This window comes from Indicator indicator, chromosome 18 (assembly GCF_027791375.1).
Source record: "Indicator indicator isolate 239-I01 chromosome 18, UM_Iind_1.1, whole genome shotgun sequence".
Taxonomy (NCBI): domain Eukaryota; kingdom Metazoa; phylum Chordata; class Aves; order Piciformes; family Indicatoridae; genus Indicator; species Indicator indicator.
Genome location: NC_072027.1, coordinates 5,020,040 through 5,032,878, shown reverse-complemented (window position 1 = coordinate 5,032,878; position 12,839 = coordinate 5,020,040). Strand labels below are relative to the sequence as shown.

Here is a 12,839-nt window from a genome sequence, read left to right as displayed (position 1 = left end):
ACTCAGAACCCCAAATGGCCTGGCTCTGACAGTGCTCCCAGCATCGCAGAGGGATAGGGAGGTCTGCAAGGGCCTGGTCTTGCTTGCTGGAGCAATTTTGTGTTCTCACCTGGACACTCTTGTGGGCTATTTCTCCAGGTGTTGGCCAATTTGTAGCATCACCAAAGTCACCAACCTTGTATCCAAAGAGAAAAGTCACATTAGTGCACAAACAGTGGGTGCCATTCTCTGCATCAACAGTCAGAAGTCCTTCCAGCCACACTGCCACAGTCACCAGTGTCCTGCAAGATGGCTGTCTCCAGGTTTGGGGATGACACACAAACTGCACATAGACAGCCCCTTCCCCCACCCAAACAGGGCTCCTGAATTAATCCCAAATTAACTGTAGACAAGCTGCCATCAGCCTTGAAAGCTGCCAGCCACCCAGCTCCCACCTAGCTTTTTGGCCCAGCAGCAGTATTTGGGATAAAGTCACCTGAGGTAACTCTCTTATCCTAGGGACAGGGGAAATCACTCAGCTTTCAACACCCTAAATCCACCTGGAGCAACCACATCCCATTACAGAAGCTGCCTCCACCTAGTGGCAAGTTACAGCCAGGGGTAGCTTCACTAAGTACCCAACTGCTACCAAGTGCTGGCAACAACAGAGCAAGGGATCATGGAGTAGAACTGATGGGGAAATTCAAGCAGGTATCTGATGACCTGTGGGATGGAGGACAGGACCCAAACAGCTGCCCAGGTACATGATGAACAGACAGGCACTGAGTTTAAGATTAGCTGGGCACAGAAAATCCTTTTTGCCCTCATGGGGTTATTATTTCTAAATCAGTTTTAGGAAGAGTCACTGAATCCCCCAGGAAATCACATCTCTACACACAAGTGACATGCCCCTCTCCCCAGGAGGCAGGTTTCCTGGGAAAGCCACCTGCAATGCAGGCCCATGCCTGTTTTATAGACAGGAGCACCTTCATCCCCAGGGCCCTCCTCTCCCCGAGTGAACAGCTGAGGAAAGTCACAGCAAGTATTGGATGTGTCCTCACTGGCTGCTGGGAGCCAGCACTAACAGCCCATATTCCTAACTGTGCCCTGTCTCCTCAGAAACAACTGTCCCTCCATCCCAGGTTGATCCCTTGGGACAGACTGCCCTGATTCCCTCAGAGGAGTTACTTTGTTTGAAATCAATTACCCTGGCTCAGCATGTGCCAGTCAAGAACAAACTGCACAGGTAAGGAAGGCTCTGCAGACACAAGGCTCTGTCACACCACTGTCCTGTCTGCACTGCAAAGCAGGGCACTAAGCCCATAAGGGACTTGGGATATCCTTGGAATGTCCACATTCAAGTGCCTCCCATTAAGAGGCTGGGTAAAACAGCAGTCCAGAAAGCAGGCAAGACTATTCAAATGCTAAAGAGGAGCAGGAGAATCAGGATATTGTCCTCCATGCTCTTGCAGGAAACCAGGCCAGCATGTCAACCTTTCCACAGCCAGCCTTGTGAAGGCAGTGATCTGTCCAAAAGGCCTTCAAGATGCTCACGTGGTGTGGACAACTGCAGCAGAAGCTGGTGGCCAGCAAGGGGGCCAGCAGGCATAGCCCTACCTTGCTTCCTTTCCGCTGTCTTGGGTTGGCAGCCCTCACCACTTTCGCAGGAATTGTGTGTTCTGCAGAAGGAGGAGAACAAAGCTGTTAAAACACAGTGAAAAAGTGAACAGAGAACAAAGAGCTTCTGAACTGGGTATCAGGAGGGCCCCATCAAGATCAGATAACTCCTGATCAATCCAGGTTGCCAAGAAATGGACCTTTAACCCCATCCTGCCACAGGAAGGCACTCCCTGACTTAGGTCAGTGCTCCCCACTTGGTCTTGCCAACCAGGGAGGAGGGGCAGTGTGGAGCTCAGCTTCCTCTGTAAAACATCATGCAGAACTTGATCTGCTGTTATGCACAGCAAAACCAACCTGCCCTTGAACAAAGGCCCATCATCCCAGCACTGTGGACAAACGGCTCCAGAGAGCAGAGGAGGGCTCTGACAGAGGGACACACAAACCTGAGGCACAATGGGGGCAGCTCATCTCGTGCACAAGAGGGAACGCACAGAGAGAAGGAGCCACGGCTGGGTAGTGCCTAAATACTGCTACAGCTGTAAGTATTTAGGCATCTGAGTGCCTCTGAGGTGTTCTGAGATATCAGAGTGCAACTGCAGGGTTCACACCACTGTGGACCTCACCCAAGACCTGCAGCATGTCAAGACCTCAGCCCCACCATGACCCATCTCAGCTCCTGCTCACACTCCAACCTTCTTACAAGCAGAAAAAGAAATCTGGCTTGTTTTCTCCCTCCCAGATTTGGCTGCAAGGTGTCAGGTTTAGGAAATCATGCAGGGCACACTCACAGTCCAACAGAGCAGCATGGCAGCATGCTGCTGCTTAACATACATCAGCCCTGAAAGGACCACATATGAAAGTCTCCTACCTGACAGCACTGCCCCACAGGGAGAGAAGAGCCAGCTGCCATGCACTAAGCAGGAACAAGTGCTTCTGCTGACTCCACTGGCTGGGTTTCAAAGAATAGCACCCCAGACTGGGCTTGAGGTGGGGAGTGAGGGCAAACGGGAGATGAAGCAAGCCTTGAGGCAGACAGAGTCTATCTGGGGAAGCCCTGGAGAACATCCTGAATAGCCTACCCAGCTCCACTCAAAAGCTGGCTTTGATCTCCTGCATACAGCAGGACAACTTTGCCTAGATGATCAGAACTGGTCTCCTTCCTAGCCTTGAAACCTGTGACTCATTCTGCTGGCCCAGTCTTGCTCAGAGTCGGAGGCTTTGAAGTGTCAACGGAGCACAGTCAGATGCAGGAGGACAGAGCCCAGAGCCGTGTGCACTCCCCCTTCTTGCTTCCCTTCCCTAAGGCTCCTGCATGGGGATTTCACCCCTAGGACAGCCCAAGCTCTCATCTAGGTCCCCAGAACCTCCCCTTTTCCACAGGACCACCCCAGCCCACCTGCACTGCCTGTCCCTCAGTTAACTCCACAGTTACTGAGGGACAATAAGCAACAGTCCCATGTGTCCCTCAGTAACTCCACGTGCACCTCACTGAGAATCTCAGCTCCACAGCACAATGCTTGCCACAAGGCTTTTAAACTTTCCTGCTGCTGCAGGAGGAGCGAGCACTTCCAGAATAGCCCCTAAAAGCCTCCACTCAACCCCCACAGACGTCAACAACTATATATAAGCTTCAAAAGGCACCAAGTGCTACAGCAGAAACCCACAACCACCCTGGTTCTCCACAGGTATGGAGCACCTCTGCCTGATCCAACAGCACTCACATGCCTGGCACTGTGGGAGAAAAACACCTGAACTTGCTCTGCAGCCTGGTTGGGGCACTGATCATTCTGGATAAGGGAAGAGTGAGGCTCCCTCTCTCACTGCAAGCATCCCACAGGCTCCCAGCACACTGCAGCCCTGGAGTTTACAGCAATGGCATACAGCCCTTGACTCCAGCTGCCTTAGCTCAGGCACCTCATGACCATAGATATTCCTGTGCCTTTTTGGGGACCAGTCAAGGAGAGGCCCCTTCACACATGCTGCAGAGGTGGATCCCACATCATCTTTGCAGGGGAGGGAGGAGATTAAAACAAGTTCTGCTGCTTTCCTTATCTGCAAGATAGGAACAGGGATCCCTTATCTAGCTGAGGTGCTGAGAAGCCTAATTAGCATCTGCAGAGCACAGTGGAAGAAAAACACAAAGCAAAGGGCTGCAGCTTGGCAGGAGGCTGCTCTGGGGAGCACAACCAGGCCAGCACCACGGTGGGAGCTGCAGGAGGCTCTTGCCAGTGTGGACAGAGTTGAGATCTCCAAGTCCCGGTTGCTCAGATCAAGGCAGGAAACCAAGAGGGTATGATGGTGCTAGCAGGCAGACAGACAGACACAAGAGCCAAGAGCCACAGCAAGCACAAACTGTGCATGCCTGGCACCCTCCAGGGCATGCCAGCCTAACCAAGTGCCCCAGCTGCCACCCATCAGTGAGTCTGTAGCCAAGCTGCTGGAAATCACACCCTAAACTGCTCTTCATGCTCCTTTACAGACTCTAGCAAATCCATGTGGTTTTAAAAACACCAAAAGCCAAACCCAACCCATTCAAAACACATTTAGGCTAACACAGGTGCTCAGGCTTCAGAAGAAAATCTTCCAACAAGAACACCACCACATCTTGTGGTGCACAGCTGCAAACATCCCTACCAAATGCCATTGCAGGAAAACCCTGCTGCCCTTCAGCACATCACCCTGTGAAATAGGGAGCAAGTAGGTGTTGCTCATCCCCACACAGGAGCTCAGGACAAATAGTGCTAGCAAGGGATATCAGATACTGCCCTGGTTGGTAGCAGAACCCTTAAAAGCTGCTGACAGATGTCTCAGACTTCCTGGCATTTTGCAGACCTCCTTTTGCATTGATTTGGTGGCACTAAGTAGTTTTCAGTTGTGCTAGCACTGCCCAACAGCTTTCCCCCCACAAAAAGCAGGGTCCCTCCATGCAAGGGGACAGACAAAACAGAGGAGACAGTGGACAGGGAAGGAAGGAGCAGCCCTGCCTACAGCCACAGAGCAGATGCTGGCACAGTCAGAACAGAAAAGCAGATCTTGAGTTTTGATCTGCTGCCTGCAGCCAGAACCAAATCATCTGCCCATGGGGTTGCCCAGCATGAGGAGGTTCTTAACAACTGAGGGGGCAAGGCACAGATAGGAGCATCACAGCCCTGATGCCTGTGTTGCAGCCAGACCTGTCCCACCCCCTAGGCACAGTCAAAGCATTCCCTGGCTTTTGACGCTTGCTCCCCAGCGCACCAAGAAAGGCAAAGCTGTGCAGACACTTTGTGCTCTCCTTCCAGCCCACAGCTGCCCTCGAGGCAGGAGGCTCAAAGGGGCATTAGGGTGAGCAACCACCTCCTCCCTGGAAGAAGAGCTGCTGCACAAGGACCAGACAGCCAGGGTGACAGCAGCTCCACAGCCAAGCGGGATCCCCCATCCCAAGAGGTACACGTGCTGTGGGATCGCTGAGGTCAACCTAGGACACATATTTACTGCCTTACCTGAGAAAAATCAAACCTAATGCCTGCTGGCCTGGCTCCCTGCCTTTCCCTACACCCAGTGGAGCTTGTAATGGATTTCTAGAGAAAACATGAAAGTGGAATAAATCTGCAGGGGATGGGTAGAGACCTGGTGTTATGCTGCAGAAACACCTGTACCTCTAGCAAGAAAGCTCTAGTGCCTGCTCCTGATATCCATACCACTCATATGCAACATTAACCAAGACTCAGGAAACCTCAGCACCAGCTGGGACAGCCTCAGAGAGCAGCCCAGCTCCCTCCAGGTATGCAGAGTCCTCAGCTCCGGCCCTCGCTCTGTCCCCAGCACAGCACAGCACAGCACAGCACAGCCCTCCTTCCCCAACAGTGAAGTCAACAGGAGGGAGCCAGCCTGCCCCCAAGCCACTCCAGCCCACAGCCTAGCACCTAGGAGAAACTGCTGATGAAGGCAGTTTTGAAGCCAAGCACAAAACTGGACTTTGTGCTGCAGAGACTGAGGCAGGGGAACATGCTCTGTGCCACAGGTCCTGCTGGGGTTGGAGAGCTGAACTGGTATCCCCAGTTTTCCCAAAGCCCTGGCAGGAATCTGAGGGTACAAGCAGGGCAGCCAGCCAAGCACACAGCAGTCCAGTGGGATCTGCTTCACTACTTGACAGTTTCTGGATGATTTTCCCTCCTTCCTGTGCTCCATGGCACAGTTGTGGTGCACGTGAGGACTGCAGCTCATGAGACAGGACAGCTGCTCTGGCACTGCTTCTTCAAGGTGATGAGAAAGAGGAAGTGCAGCCTGAATCCTGAGCAGCCTGAGGAGCTGGGCAGGTTGCAAAGGAAGTGTCCCAGACAAAATGACATGGCAAGGAAAAGGCTTTGTATTAACCTCCTGAGAAAACCAATGGACACCCAGGAACAGCGTCTGAGGAAAGACAGAAACCATTACACAGCTTACACTGAAGAGGGTTTCACTTGCTCACACCATTTGCATGTACATGCCCCTTGTCCAGGCAAAGAAATCAGGCTGGGAATTAGCAGTTTCCCCTGGAGATACTTAGCTCCTTCAGAGTCCTTCCCAGATGGTAGGAGAGACACTCCCAGGGTTATGACACACAGGACAGACATGGTGGGACAGAACTAACCTGCAAGCAATCCCCATAAGAAAGAGTGGCCCAGCAAGCAGTCAGCCACAGCCAAGCCTGCCAGGATCCCACTGTGGCCCCAGAGGAGATCTAGGCAACCAACACAAACCTCTATCCCCAACTTGCCAACATGAGAAACGGAGGGCACCAACTCTGTCCCTGTCCTTCCTCTAGGCCCCAAACTCCTTCCAGGGCAGCCTGATCTGCAAAGCTGCAAGGACAAGACATAGCTTGAGATGCTCTGCTGTGGCATTCATCACTGCCTATGTGCTCCACCTCCACGAACTGAAATTTGAGCCTGACTGAGCCATCAAAAGACACAGCTGGTGAGCTTCATGCTCTCCACCACCACACCTTCTCCAGAGACATTTGCAGATCAGTACTGCAGGCCAGATGTGACCTGCAAGTTAACAACAGCCTATCCCCTCCCACCAGCAGCCTGCCTGCTGCAGATGGTGCTGAAGGATTTTCTTACTGAGAGTCCATCCCATGAAGGGTTCTCTTGAATTTAGAGGCAGAGAAGCCTTGAGGAACAGGCAAATGCTTTCTGTCCACCGCCCATGGCTGCTGCACCTGTTTCTTCATCAGCAAGATTGCAACAGCAGGCAACAGACCCTTACTGTCAAGGGGCTGGGAGGCACAGGCAGACAGGAGGGGACATCAGTCTCCCCAAGGAGTGATTTGGTAGCCTCTCTGGGTGCAGAGAGGTGTGGATATTCCCAGAGATCAAGTAGCAGCTTCCACCTCTGCCTCCCTCCCAAGGAACTGCTCCCAGCACTGGCCTCAGCCACATGTCAGAGGTAATGCCACACTGAGAGGAGAAACACTTGCCTCTGCAGTTCCCTGCACAAGCAGAAAGGCCTGAGATTTATAGCACTGACTGCCTGGCATGCTCAACATTTTGCTGAAGACATCATAAGGTCCACAAAAGCAGCAAGGTTCAGGGCAAACTCTCCAGGCAGACTGTACTTCCTCTATGTATGCCATGCTTTAGGGCTTTACTTCCCACCAAACTGCAGTTGTAGCTGGAGGTGGGTGCATGGAGGGGGAAAACAAGGAAGCAATGGATAGAGTTCTCCAAGAGCTTGAAATGAGATGTTATCAGAAGGACATCTCCCAGCATAAAAGAGTCCTCCCCAACTCCAACTTGCTCCTGGGAACTGCAGAGAATCACAGCTGGCCCCACTGCTTGCAGCATGTGGTCTCACAGCTCCCAGCTGTCAGCACAGCATCTGGCCTTCTTTATACAAAGAGGGATATTGGCAACACCTCTGCAGTATCATAAGTTTCCTGCACATGCAAGAAAAACTACAGTAGAATGGGCAAGGTCAGGACCAAGCAGAAGACTGGATCCTAAGCTGCATGGACAGGAGGGATTTGGACTTGTATGTGGGAAGCCTGTTCAGCAGGAGCAAGTGACAAGCTGCAGGCACCGTGGCTCAAAGCCTTCCGAGCAGTATTTTGCAGCTCCTCAGCACTCAGCTCCACCTTACAAGCCCTACTGTAAGAGCAAAGGAAGCAGGGAGCTGCCTACACTTCTCTGCAATGTAAGCTCTACGACTGCTGCAAAGATCACTCGCTAAAAATAACTTCAAAAAGGGCATCTGACAGCTCCACAGAGACCATGAGAACACTCCCACCTGGGTGCCCTAGGCAGGCTCCAAGAGCTAGGGAGTTTGCCCTGGAAAAATGCAGGGAGAAGCCAGGGGTACAGGGAAGCTCAACACAGCATGCCAAGGCAATGCTGTCACAGGCTGGCAGTGTGAGCACCTGAGTTACAATCCCAGCTCTCCAAGTCCTCACACTGCTTGGCTGATGCTCCAAAGAACTCCCAGTCAGGGGGAAGTAAAGCAGCTCAAGACACTTGAGGAGCTTGTCTCTGGTGGTAGGACTCTATCCACAGCACAGAGACCTTCGGAGCAAGCAGTGGCACAGGATGAAAACTCAGCTCTGGTCACAGGGAGCTTCCTAAATGCACACAACTGTTACAAGGTCTGCACACAAGCTATCTGCAGGGTCTGAACCTACCAAAGATGTATAACCATCCTCCCTGCAGCCTCCCAGTCCAAGACAGAAAGAAACTCTTCAAGTTCTGGCCAAGCTACACCCCAGAAGGAGCGGGCTAAGAAATGCCTGTTGGCATTTCTAGCATTAACAGCGTCAGCAAGGGCACCATGGGTTCTTCCTGGCATACACAGCTACTATTAAAGGTAACAAATGAACTCTCTTAAGGGCAAGTAACATCTTTCCACTGCCTTTCAAAGCCATGTTCTACCCTGAAGAGGATTTCTAGGAAACTTTTGACACATGATCCATGCTCACACTAGCACACCGATCCCTGGGATGCCAGACTCATGCAGAATGAGAGAACACAGGAACTCCTACAGTTTTCTATGGAAAACTGAGCCCTGAACTAAGGGGTTTCTGCTGGGAAAGCTAGTGGATGCACTTCACTGGGGACATAGCCAAGGTCACCTGGCTGACTGGTCTCCAGAAATGTGAAAATGAGAGAGCTGGGCTGACTCAGACCTCCACAGCTGCTGAACCACCCTGCTCTCCCTCAGCATGGAGGTAAGCACCCATCACCCCACTACTGCTACAGGAGAGAACACTCCAGCACCAGGGCCTGACCCAGCTTGTCTGGTGAAGATAAGTGTCCAGCCAGCAGAGCACTTTGCCAGCAATTCTTCTGCCATCACAGAAGAGAGAAAAGCCTCCAAGAACACCTTGCAAACACTCTGTCAGATTAAACAGTTCAGGGAGAGAGGCAGGAAAAGAGAGCAACACTCCCAGTCAAAGGCCACAGCAGGCAGTCACAGGCAGGCTGGAGTCCCTGAGAAAAGGCACAAGTTGATTCAGCTGCCATGCAAGGACACCTCAGCACCGGGAAAGGCAAGGCAGCAGGGTCCCAGGCCATGCAGGCAGGCTGAATTGTGGAGGAGCCAGAGGGTCAGGCTCTCCTACAGGCTGGCTTGGAGAACAGATGATTGAGCTCATGACCTAAAAAGACCAAATCATTGGTGGGGGAAAAGGAGGGGTGACATGAAGAGGAACTACAGGACAGCAAGGACAGACAGACACATAAGGCATGACAGGACTCACCTCCTTATAGAACACAGCAAACGCACCCAACCCAACCCACTCACCTTTGGGGACAACTGATTTGCAAATTAAAGGGGGGCAGTGCAGTCTCCAGGAGGAAGTTGGAGCAGTTTCCCTGCTCCTGCTTAGCTCTGCTGCAGGGCTCTGCTCGTTCTGCCAGGCTCTAATGAAAAGCTAGTTAACAGTTAATTATTACCCATTCAGACACACGATCCCCTACTCCTACCGACTGGGGGCCGGGAGGGATAAGACAGTCACGTGACAAAAAATCCTGCCCTTATGAAAGCACCGACAACTATATTTAGTTGGAAAAACGATGACCTAGCCAGCCTGCCCCTCCCTGCCCCCCCCTGCCTGGAGAAGCCAGCCTGCCACCTCCAGAGATCCTACCTGGGAAGTCCCTCATTCAGCCAGGAGCTGTGCACGGAGACACTGGAGACCCCTGGCATAAGAGGCAGCCCAGTGCACACATACACACATGGTCTGTCCGGGGGGGGTGGGAGGGATCAGACCAGTGCAGAGCCCAGGCTGGGCAGACCTTCCCTCCCCATCCTCAGTGCTGCTCAGTGGGTCACCTTGTCAGTGGTAAAAGATGATAAGCACCAAAAGCAACAAACAGGGTCCAGCCCAAGGTCCTAGACCTTATCTTGGAAGTGGGAGGCACACTGGGAATCTGAGCAGTGTGACCAGTGCAGGGGCAGCATTCAGCAGTGCCACTCCAGCTGCTGGCCTCCACACAGTCAGGGCTGGTGATGAGAGTTTGCCTCACCTGCATCAGCCCACCTCTGGATCAGCCAGCTTTCTCTCCATACAGTGGCTGGAATTGTCTGTCTTGTCTTGGCCTTGAGCAGCCAAGTCTAGCTGAGAGGCATCCCTGCCCATGGTTGGAGTAGATGATCTCAAAGGTCCCTTCTAACCTAAGCCATTCTGTGACACAGGCATGCTGAGAATGGAGAGGGAGCAAAGGCAGCGGTCCCATGTGTCACTACATGGAGAAGGCCCCAGAAAAGGGTGTGTGGCAATGAAAGCCAAAAGCATCACCCACTCCCCCTCACACTGCAGTGGAAGAACTTCAAAGGAAGAGGGATAAAAAAAAAAAATCCTGAGGACCAGCCATCATTAATCTCTTGCCATCAGCAGAGGGGTGCTCTCTGCTTGCATCCCGCTGCGGCTGATGAGAGCACAAGCAGTGCCTGCAGCGAGGTCACATCGCTGCCGAACACAGGGCACTGCGCTGACGTGATCCCTTTAACGGCTGTCAGACTCTTCTACAGCTGCATCTGGGGACTTGGAAGCTGACAAAACCCTTCCTGGGAAGCATCTGGTATGTCTCACTGTAAATATTTAACAACGAAGAGACAAGAACTGAGAGGCAAGAGCTTGCCGCAGACCCTCCAGCTCCCAATGTTTGCACTCTCTAGGAGTGGACCTCGTGGCTTCCGCCCACACCAGAGGAGGGGGGCAAGGGGTCGTACAAGGCAAAAGTGCAACCTCTGCACAAAGCATGCCTCTGGAAAACCTGTCATCCCAAAGAAGAGAGCCAGAGACTGAGTTTCGAGAAAGGAGACAATGATGTAATTTAAATAACGTCGTTCTTGCTTCCTCACCACTGTGACTCCTGCACAAGACTTTGTCTACTTCTGCAGAGGGATTTCCTCCCCTCCACAGTGGCCATTTGCAAAGCAACTGCTAGGCCTTGCCCTCAAATCTCGCACCAGGTCAGCTGCAAACCTGCCTCCTCAGTGACATACAACAGGAGGAGTCTGTGCAAAAGCTCAGCTCACACCCACCCCCAAGGAAGACAAAATCGCCGCCGGGCAGAAATGCAGCCCCATCACTTGGGCAGAGGAAAGCAATAGCAATTTGGTGGTAGGCCCAGATGCAGCGAACACTCCCAAGAATCTGGGAGGCCAGACCTTGGTCACCCACTAAGCAGCATGTCTCCAGAAATGAGCTGAAGAAATCCTACAGTCTTGTGATCCAGCATAGGTATGAGGGTATTCCTCTCACTGACAAATCCAGAGCACTAAAACCATGGCGAGAACAGGGCAGCCAAATATCCTTGCAATCTTTGCCAGCAGGCAGGAAGGCTCCTTAAGGTTTACTGTACCTCAGCTGAGCCAGCTCCAGGGCATGCTTTCCAAACAAGATACAACATCCTCATTTATTCCCCCCACCTTAAGCCAGATACAGTGAAACTGATACAACAAATGCTGCCAAACTCCTCACTCGGTGCGCAATCACACGGATCCTGCTGCATAAACTACTCTCCAATCCAAGTAACTCCACTGCTACAGGTGGCTGCTTCCTCTGTCTCAATACACAGCATAAAAAACATCCTAATCAGGGAGAGCTTTCCAAAGAAGTCCGGAATACTCAGCCACAAAAGTGTGACACAGCACTTTCTCTCCTGATTTAAAAGATCCACCTCCTCCCCTTCTCTTTAGAAAGGATTAAAACCTGCTTCCTTGCTGTGGGAGCATCACCCACATCTCTTTATGGAAAGCTTCATAGTGTTTAATTCAAAGTGGCATTTATAACTCAAGAAAGGTACTCAGCCACTGCTGACAGTTCTCCAAAATTATCAGCTCAGGGTGCAGCAGAAGATTTAAAGAAAATAATCAGGAGCAGTGAGCAAGGCAGGGCATCACTTACCACTCTGCTGAACACCAGTGAATTCACAGCTCCACCCTGCAGTCAGCTCTGGTCTCTGCAGCTCAGCAAGGGCACAGCAGTGTTACAGATGCACACAAGAAAGCAATTAAATAACCCAGAGGCAGCCTCTTAAAAGGTAAGGCTAAAGAAGCTGGGATACTCCACCACTGAGAGGAGGGGGGCAGGCTGGCAGGACACAGGAACGGCACTCAAAGCTAGCAGGAGATCCGTTTAAAGGAAGCAAAAGTATTTCCTTAAACAGCACGCAGCAAACTTCCACCACCACAGGTGGCACCAAGTCCTGGGAGGTGGAAAGCAAAGGCAGGCTCCCAGAGGGGCTAGGTGTTCATGGCCAACATGTCCACAGAGGTCCAGGTGGAGATGTGCCCTCGTAGCACTCCTCTAACAGAAGTGGCTATATGAGAATCCATCCTTCTGCTCTGCCACTACACCACCAAGCCGAGCCCAACCTTCCTTCTCTCAAGGGCATTATAAAGTCTCTCAGCTCTCCACCTGAACCCCAGATCAAAAGGTTTGAAGTGACTTCTTCTGAAAAGCACCCTACAGCTTGCTGGATGTAGGAGAGGAGAGGATGGAGGAACTGCTGTGCTAGCCAGAAGGAAAGTCAGTCACCTCCAAGAGCAGCTTTATTTCCAGACGCTGTTAGGTAACCAGGACGCAAACACTGCTGCCCTTCCACCTCCACAGCACCTGCACGTGACACAAGGCTGGGAGCAGAATGCCTCCAGCTTCCACAAACCAACAAGTGGGGACATGCTTTGGGCCACACCACAGCTCCTCTGCCTACAAAATGGCTGATTTTTGGCTCAGGCTCGCCACCTATGCAACTCTGTTACTGCAACTCAGCATC

The 12,839-nt window shown here is 52.1% G+C and overlaps 1 protein-coding gene across 2 annotated transcripts in view; it reads right to left on the bottom strand.

The window, feature by feature from the left end:
* Positions 1-12,839, bottom strand: part of LARP1 (La ribonucleoprotein 1, translational regulator) — a 41,358-nt gene that overhangs the window by 10,226 nt on the left and 18,293 nt on the right. For both annotated transcript variants that reach the window (XM_054389440.1, XM_054389441.1), the window contains exons 2-3: positions 1,597-1,658; positions 110-175 (exon numbers count right to left, since the gene is read on the bottom strand). In XM_054389440.1, coding sequence (XP_054245415.1) covers positions 110-175; positions 1,597-1,658 — 128 coding nt within the window. The remainder of the gene's footprint in view (positions 1-109; positions 176-1,596; positions 1,659-12,839) is intronic.